We start from the raw sequence: 9,519 nt of genomic DNA, 5'->3' as shown, positions 1-9,519 counted from the left end.
AAATTAACACATTTCAAGGGCTCCTAAAACTATGATAGGCCCTGGACACTGTGACTACTGTGCCCTAATGAATATGTCAGCCTTGCCCACAACATGTGGGCTCCTGAAGAACATTGCTCCAGGCAGGATAATTGACTGTCCCAAGTGTAATAAACTAAGACAGGGAATAAATCTCTGTACAATATCACTAGATGTTTTTTGCCTAAATACTGTAATCACAAGATTTATTTACCTCTAGGTTTCATTATTTGCCCTCAGAGTGTCTTCATGACATTTTTCACTTCTGCATTTCTGAAGGTATAGATCAAAGCATTCAACATAGGAGTTACTATGGTGCAAACACAGTCACAGCTTTGTCAATGGGGAAGGAGGTCATGGGTCTTAGGTACAGGAATGAACAAAGTACAAAGAATAAGATGACAACAGTGACGTGAGAGCCACAAGTAGATAGAGCTTTGTGACGCCCTTCAGAGCTCAGGGAGCATAAGATGATGATATAGGAAACAACCAGCATAGAAAAAATGAGCAAACAGAGTGACCCACTATTCTCAGCAATCAGAGGCCCCAAAGTATGAGTGTCTGTGCATGGCAGCTCCAGAAGAGGTATTAAATCACACATAAAATGGTCAATGACATTGAGGCCACAGAATGGTAACTGGATCTGGATCGCTCCATGAAGAAACCCTAAAACCCCAGCCATTCCGATCAGGAAACCACACACAGGTCTGCTCATGAGGTACAAGGGCTTACAGATGGCTACATAGCAGTCATAGGCCATGACAATTAACAAGACAGTCTCAATTCCAGCAAAGAAATGTTCAGCAAAGAGCTGAGTCATGCAGCCATTGAAGGATATGGTGTTCTTTTCAGAGATCAAATCAAAGATCATTTTGGGTGCTATGGAAGAAGAGCAGAAACCATCTATCATGGACAAACAGGACAGAGGAAATTACACAGGAGAATCCAGGGCTGGGGTGATGAAGATGGTGACTAAGATGAGCAGGTTACCTGACAATGTGATCAAGTAGGTGATAAAAAACACAGCAAATAAGAGTTTCTGCAGTTCTGGATTCTGAGACCCAGCAGGATGAATTCTGTTACATTGTTTATCTTTTCAATCGTGTTAGCTTGGGCTGTGAGCACATGCTCCATCTGGAAAGATCACAGTTTTTCTAAGTGATATTTTTAATTCAGTTTAAAATATTCCAACATCTTCTTAGTCTTGGTCTCTGGGATTGATGTAGCTAAACATTCCAATCACTGCCATTTTTCCTTACTCATATTAATTGAATAGTGACAATCCCTTAATAACACCAGAATACAAGCATGGTGTTATTACGAATATTGACTTATGTTTGATTTCCAAACTTTCTGACTCTAAAAGTCTCTCAGATGGCTATATTTCACTTTTTGGGACAAATTTCATAAATAATATTTATTTTGAAGTTATACTTGTCTATTTGCATGAATATTTATAAGTATATGAACAAAATATTCTTTTAAAGTCATCTGTGTATCAGATATGAAAGTACCAAGCCTTACTATATTTATACCAGCAGTGTTCTGTGAACTGTTGAATGCACATGCCCACACAGATAGAGACAAAGCTGCACAAGGAGTTTTTTCCCTTCAAAATGCCAAGGCACTATCTTTATAACAGCTCTTTGAGCAGCATTGACTCAATAGCCCCAGATGTTGTGTGTGACTTGACATAGCTCCTTCATGCTCTCAATTTCCACATCTTTGAATGTGGACACATAAGTGATGCAAATTTCCCTGAAATGTTCTCAATATTTCTTTAATGAATTTTCTCTGCAGTTGTTCTTTCATCACATATGAAATATTGAATATATACAAGTATATATATATATATTTTTTGGAAGGATCTGTACGTAGACTTGCAAGAGTGAATACATGTTGTTGTTACAAAGGATCTTAAATATTTTATTCCTTTCTCCTTATTTTTCTTTTTTCTCCAATCCCTGCCAAAAAACATAAGCACATATTCTTCCTCAAAAATTTCTAATCACAGAATTCAGCATCATGATCTCTCAGCTTCAATAAAGGAGAGGAAAGATATCTTTAGTTTTCAAGAAAGCTCAGTTTCTGAGTTGCTTCTTCTCTATCCTTGGCTCCAATAGATGATGACTATATGTTCAGTCATTTTCAATAGATTTAATTCACAAATCCTAACATCAATGTGGTGACATGGAAGTCATGAAAGGGGGGAAGAATTTCAAATCATTACAAACAAAAATCTACAGAATCAATCTACATGGTGAAACATAAATGTTAACCTCAATGTTGTAAAAGTGACTTTAGTGGTTCTCAACAATGTCTTATTTGGTAACATTACAGATAGTGTTTTCCATTGAAATTTTCATGTCATTGTGTCCATATTCGCATTTAGAGAAAAAGAGTAACCTTCAATTCACAGACTATAACTACAAAACCTATTTGAATGAAAATAAATTGGTTAAATTATGTTAATCTGATTAAAATCAGGGTAAAAGATTTAATTATCACTCACCTGGATCTAGCTGATTGTGGATTCCTCAGTTTTCAGATTGAGCCCCCTCATTACTTTCTTCCCCTCAAGGCGTGTGCACCATAGCCCCAAATAGACTCCTAGAGCTGTCAAGTGAGACACTGAATTTTTTATCTCTCTAGACAACTTTCCTAATCTTGAACAAGTTTATTTTGGTTCCCATTATCAGTTAAGAAATGGTGATAGCTCTAGGATTTAATTTCTACTCACTTTTCTGGCTTCTTATGAAGGTCTAAATACATCTTCAAAACATATATATATTTAGATCTCTTAGAACTATATCCAATTCAAATTAAAAACAAATAGGAACAATGAAAAGTTCTTCAAATAAGGAAAAGCTAGGTAGGTAACTATAAAATGTATAAGTGAATCAAATACACTTAATTGAACATTTTTTTCTTAAATCAATTCTGCCAAATTTTCGCTTCCCAAAAAGTCCATGAGCAATGTGGAGAGAGTGCCTTTTATTCCTGATTTAAGCCCTCCTTCTAGCCCACCAGGCTTGGGAACAGTATTTCCCAAACAAATCTTCACCGTGTTGGTACATCAACTGTTGCTGTCCTTTACTTAAAGATCCTTCTCTGTAATTTTTCTTCATTTACTCCAGAGAAATGGTTAAATAGACTTTATTGAAGGGAAGAATTTAGTAATGCATTGACCTCACAAGAACTCAGAGAATTAATAATTGGCCCTGTTTGAGTCGTTGCTGAAGCCTCAGCTAAGGTCTTTCATTTACTCCCACTTGGCACCCACAAACATCATTAGAGGCCACTTTTAGAAATGCAGTTGAATTTTGGTTAAACATATTTTAGCTACAATATAGGATTAGACTTGGATAAGGTAAGTTGGAAAGATTCATTATAGGGCTTTGTTGCTCATTTTACGTTAGTGAGCCTGACATAGGATATGGAGTGGTTTTAGGCATAGGTCAGATTTCAGAGAATTGATTTCTCTGAAAACATGACTGTTCTAAATGATAAGGCTTCCCTAGAGATGATATCATTTTACATTCCCACCAGCAATGTAAAATTGTTCCAATTTCTCCACATTTTCTATGTGTGTTATTTTCTGTTGTTGTTGATGTTTTAATTATATCTATCCGAATGGGTGTGAAGCTGAAATTTATTATGGTTTTGAGTTGCATTTGCCTAATGATTAGTGATGTTGAGCACCTTTTCAAGGGCTTACTGGCCATTTATATATTTTCTTTGGAGAAAAGTCTAAGTTCTTTGCTCATTTTTGATCAGTTAATTACTTTGTTGCTGTTGTTGAGATGTAGAAGTTAATTATATATTCTGCATATTAATGCCTTATTAGATATACTGCTTGCAAATATTTTCTCCCTTTCAGTGGATTGCCTTTTCACCTTGTTATAAAGTTGTTTGATGTGCAAAAGTTCTTAGTTTTGATAAAGTACAATATTGTCTGTTTTTTCTTTTCTTGCTGTGCTTTGGTGTATACCCAAGAAATCATTGCCAAATACAACTTTTTTCTAAGAGTTTTATAGTTTTAGCTGGTATTTTAGGTTCTTTCATCCATTTTAATTTTTTGTATATGGTATAAGGTCAGGGTTCAATTTCATTCATTTGCTTGTGGATATCCAATTTTCAGAAAACCATTTGTTTAATAGATTGTCCTATCACCATTGGAGGCTATTGGAACCCTTGTTAAAAATCAATTCAAAATATATGCAAAGGTTTATTTCTAGGCTCTCTATTTTATTCCATTAGTCTATATGTCTGTCTTTATGCCCAAACCATACTGTTCTGATTACCATAGCTTTGTGGTAAGTTTTAGGATCAGGAAGTGTGAGACCCCCAACTTTGTTCATTTTCAAGATTGTTTTGGCTACTTGGGGTCCCTTGAGATTCCATGTGAATTTTAGGATAGATTTTTCAATTTCTGCAAAATACACTTCTGAGATTTTATAGGCATTGCATTGAATCCATAGATCACTTTAGATAGTTTGACACCTTAATAATAATAAATCTTCCAGTCCATGAATCTCTTTCCATTTATGTCTTCTATAATATCTTTCAGCAACATTTTTCAGTTTTCAGTGTACAAACCTCTTACCTCCTTGGTTAAGTTTATTTTTAAGTATTTTATTCTTTTTGATGCTACCGTAAATGGAATTGTTTTCTTAATCTCATTTTTGGGTCATTCATAGATTCTATAGAAATTCAACATCGTGTTATGATAAAACAACCTAAAGAAATTGAGTATAGAAGGAATATACCTCAACATAATAAATGTCAAATATGACAAATCCACAGCTAACGTTATGCTGAACAGTGAAAGTCTGAAAATGTTCTCACTAAAATCAGGAACAAGATAAAAGCGACCATTCTCACTGCTCTGTTTCAACATGATAGTGCAATAAAAACTCCTGTGAAATTTTTATTTTTTCACATATGGATCATGTCATCTGTGAGGTGGGATAGTTTTACTCAATTAAGTTTTACTTCATATTACTAGTTGTAGCAGCACTTCCAATGGCAGCAACTTCCTATCCTTTGGATCTCAGCTTTAACATCACTATTTAAGAAAGTCCTTCTCTGATAACCTTATCCATGGTAGAACTCTTCCTCTTATTTTCTGTCTTTCTACCCTGTTTGCTGTCTCATAAGTACTGAATAAGAAATATTAACTTATTAAACCGTCCACTTATCTTTTATCTGACTCTATCTTAAGTATGTCAGGCCCATGTAGGAAGCACCTTTCATGTGACTATTTTTCTGTTTTATTAATTACTGTGTCCTCATTCATGGCACAGTTCCTGGTATAGAAATTATTCAGACAACCCTTAACTAAATTTGAGTCCAGAAGCCTGTAGGGGGAACACTCACACCCTCACAAACATTCTCAAATACACCAAATAAGAAATGACCTGGGCTTACATCTTCAACAGGAAGCAGATGTACTTTACTACTCAGGGAAGATTCTTCTGCCCACTTGGCAACAGCCCTGCCAATGAGAAATGCTGTAACTCAGCCAATGAGAAGCCATTGCCTCCCTGAACTGTTACTTTCCCTCAGGGACTTCCTTCTAGAACAGCCCTGTCTGCTCCACCTTTTTCTTTATAAAAGCAAACTCTCCTCCTTTGTTTTCCAGATTTGTCTATGATTCTCCATAGCATGCACTTCCCAAAATGAAATTCCTTTGGCTATTCCCAAATAAACTCATTTTGAGGGTAAAATAACAGGTGAATTTTATTTTTAAGTTGGCAATGGCATAAAATAAGTGCTCTTAACTTTTTTAAAAAATAATGAATCATTGGATAACTAATCAGTTATTACAACTAAATTAGTGACAATTTCTTTTTAACATGTTACCACACTTGAAGATAAAATAAATTGAGCATTAAATAAAAGGAAGGGAAAACTTGTTATGACAAGTGAGGAAATACTTGATAAATTAATCTTCACTGGAACAAAATGGGCTGATATTTTATTCTTGACTCACAATAGTCTTATAATGGTTCTAAAGTTTTTTTTTTCCCTCCATGTTACATATTTATGATCCTAATTATGTGGTTTGGACTAGTACTGACTTTACCTATGTGTTTTTGTTTTTTAATTTTGTGTCAAATCCCAGTGAATTTAATTAAGCAAAAGTTAGTCTTGGACATAAGCCAATTCCAGGACTCAATGATGAATGTGGTTGGAAGGGATAAAATGTCCAATGATTTCTGTTCCTTTGGGGAGAAGATGCTTTAGAATTGAGAAATTTTCAAGAGCTCCTTTCTTAGGCTTAATGTGTAATATCAAAACAAAAGCAAGAATTTTTGTCAAAATCTCAGTTCAAATAGACTGGCCCTCCCAACACAGTAGAATGAGAAGGACTAAATAATTGAATGGTACTTTTCTATTTTGAGGTTAGTAAGAAAGAAGTTACTATAGAAATATTTCCCTGGGAAATGGCTTTTTAGCTATTCTCATGTAAATTTACTTGCCCTTTTGATAAATGATCCTAACATGACACATTTTTGTTTCTCTGTATCTACTATGGAAATCCTATTAAATAATCTGCTGTGCAAGTAAAAACAATCTTCTAAATAATCAGAGAAGTCCTTGGAGAAAATGGACAGGTAGCTGAATGGAACAAAATATATACTCAAGTTATAATGTGGCCTTTTGTCCTCTGTTGTTATACTGGATGAATGAAGAATTCTAGGTCCCTTTGAATGACTGAAAAAGTCTTCCTTCAGATTGTGGAAAAGCCTTCACAAGGTAAGACTAACTGTCAATAGTGGGAATCAGGGTTCCTAATCATGTGAATTTCTTCATTATGTAAGAAGTTAAATAACTTTGAAATAAGTCAAATTTAGAATCCAATTCGGGTTTATCACTTAAAAATGTGTGACATTGGGAAAATTAATTAGAGGCACTGAGCCTCAAGTTCTTCAAATACAAAATCGGGATTACAGTTCTTGTTACTGTAAATATTAAATGTGATACTTTAAATTGTGGTTGTGTGTTATTAATCCACTGTTGAACGTCAGAGTGATATAACCAGAATAAGATTTAAAAACGAACCGTTTACACTACTTAAGGAGAAGAAATTGGTGGAGGGCTGAATGAAGGTGGAGAACCTTGGCAATAGGCTATTCCATTGGTCCAGGAAGAAAACAGGGGGTGGGAACTGATCAAATTTGTGATATATTTACAAAGTACAGTCAATAGGACATGTTAAAGTTATTAAGTAAATATAAGAGCAATAGAGGAGTGAAGGACACTGTGAGATTTGTTGTCTGAACAATCACATGGAAGGTGGTACCATTTAATGAGATGAAGAACACGTTTATTGTGTAAAATTGAAAATTTAGTTTTATAATACTAAATTGGCATCCAATTAGAGATGTCTAAAATTGGAGGTGCTGCATATACATGTTTGAAAATAGGGGAGAGATGGGGACTAGAGACACAAAATTTAAGTGCTTAAGAATTTATTTGTCACACAAAAGGGAATTATCCATCTAAAGACCTTAAGAGCCTGCCCAGTAGCATAGTGGTTAAGTTTGCATGCTCTGCTTGGGCAGCCTGGGGTTCACAGGTTCAGATCCTAGGCACAGACCTACACGCTGCTCATCAAGTCATGCTGTGGTGGCACCCCACACACAAAATAGAGGACGATTGGCACAGACTTTAGCTCAGGGAGACTCTTTCTCAAGCAAAAAGAGGAAGATTGGCAATGGATGTTAGCTCAGGGCCAATCTGCCTCACCAATAAAATAAATAAATAAATAAATACATATAAAGACTCTAAGGAAGTGGCCTCAATGAGAACTGAGACAATGCAGGATGGTGATCTTCCATTCACAATTTAATCTATGGAAATTAAATTAAATTGCAATTAAATTGCAACCCTTCAATGGGTTGCAAGTATTACATTTTTGTGATTTTATGAATAGTGTACATTTTCATGGAATTCCCTTCCCATCTTCTCTTGTTCCTTCACTTTTCCTTGAAAACTAAGCTAAAACATTCCCTCCTCTAGGAAGCCTTCTCTGATTCGAGTTTGATTGATATATTCTTATGCTGTGACCCTTAGCATTGTGTGAATATTTTTATAATGGCTCTTATTAGCCTAGGATTAACCTAGACTTGATTTATCCTTCTTTGTATATCAAATCACTGAGGGTAGACAACTATGTCTTATTCAACTTTGTAATCACAGTGTCTATTACACAAGCAGATACTCTGTACACATTCTAATAATTGAATGAATAAACAAAATATTAAACTTATAATACATTTAAAAGTTTTCCCTCTTGCTTTGTAGGTAAACTGCTTCTTATATCTGAAGTCAGCACCTACAAAGATTAGATGGAACCAAGGAATAATGTGACTTACGTTGTCCTCTTGGGCCTCACACAGAATCCAAAGGAGCAGAAAATCCTTTTTGTTATGTTCTTGCTCTTCTACATTTTGACTATGGTAGGCAATATGCTCATTGTTGTGACTGTAACTTTCACTAAGTCCCTGAAATCCCCAATGTACCTTTTTCTTGCTAGCCTGTCAGTTATGGATGTCATTTATTCCTCTTCCATTACTCCCAGATTGATTTCAGACTTGTTCTGTGGGAATAGTACCATATCTTTCCAATTTTGTATGGCTCAGCTCTTTACAGAGCATTTCTCTGGTGGATCAGGGGTGTTTCTTCTGTTGGTGATGGCCTATGACCGCTATGTGGCCATCTGCAAGCCCTTGCATTATTTGGTTATCATGAGACAATGGGTGTGTATTGTGCTGCTATTAGTGTGTTGGATTGGAGGCTTTCTGCACTCAGTAATTCAACTTTCTATTATTTATGGGCTCCCATTCTGTGGCCCCAATGTTATTGATTATTTTATCTGTGACATGTACCCCTTATTGAAACTCGTCTGTACTGACACCTATGTCATTCACTACTTAGTAATGGTCAATGGAGGCCTGATCTGCACTATTGTGTTTCTGCTCTTACTCATCTCTTATGGTGTCATCTTGCACTCTCTAAAGAAACTTAGTCATGAAGGGAGGTGGAAAGCCTTCCAGACCTGTATTTCCCACATCACTGTGGTTGTCTTCTTTCTTCCCTGTATTTTCATGTATGTGAGACCTGCTAAGACCTTCTCCATTGACAAACCACTGAGTCTGTTTTATACAGTCATAACCCCCATGCTGAACCCATTAATCTATACTCTGAGAAATTCAGAGGTGACAAATGCTATGAAGAAGCTCTGGAGAAGAAATGTCGTATCTTGTGGTAAATAAGTACATCATCTACCATGAAGACAGTCATTTGACATTATGGTCCACTTCCTTGAAATGCACTTTTGTTCTTAAATCTGATACTTGCTTTCTTTCTTCAAAGAATTGATGATAATTATGATTAGGGAATGAACTGTGTGATTGTACCATTAATCACTATTTCTCTCCCTGCTAGATTGTAAGGTCTACAATGTCTTGTTTACCACTTCAGCTAGAAAGC

General features: G+C 35.6%; 1 protein-coding gene and 1 pseudogene across 1 annotated transcript; one reads left to right on the top strand and one right to left on the bottom strand.

The window, feature by feature from the left end:
- Positions 1-224: 224 nt before the first annotated feature.
- Positions 225-1,152, bottom strand: LOC138916800 (olfactory receptor 4C45-like; annotated as a pseudogene).
- Positions 1,153-8,375: 7,223 nt separating this feature from the next.
- OR4A47I (olfactory receptor family 4 subfamily A member 47I) lies at positions 8,376-9,302 on the top strand. The gene is given in 1 exon segment (NM_001391048.1): positions 8,376-9,302. A coding segment is annotated over 1 exon segment (927 nt).
- The last annotated feature ends 217 nt before the right edge of the window (positions 9,303-9,519 follow it).

The sequence above is a fragment of the Equus caballus genome, chromosome 12 (genome assembly GCF_041296265.1).
Source record: "Equus caballus isolate H_3958 breed thoroughbred chromosome 12, TB-T2T, whole genome shotgun sequence".
Classification (NCBI taxonomy): Eukaryota; Metazoa; Chordata; class Mammalia; order Perissodactyla; family Equidae; genus Equus; species Equus caballus.
Note: the sequence above shows the minus strand (reverse complement) of the source record. Positions and strands in the feature narration are given on the sequence as shown.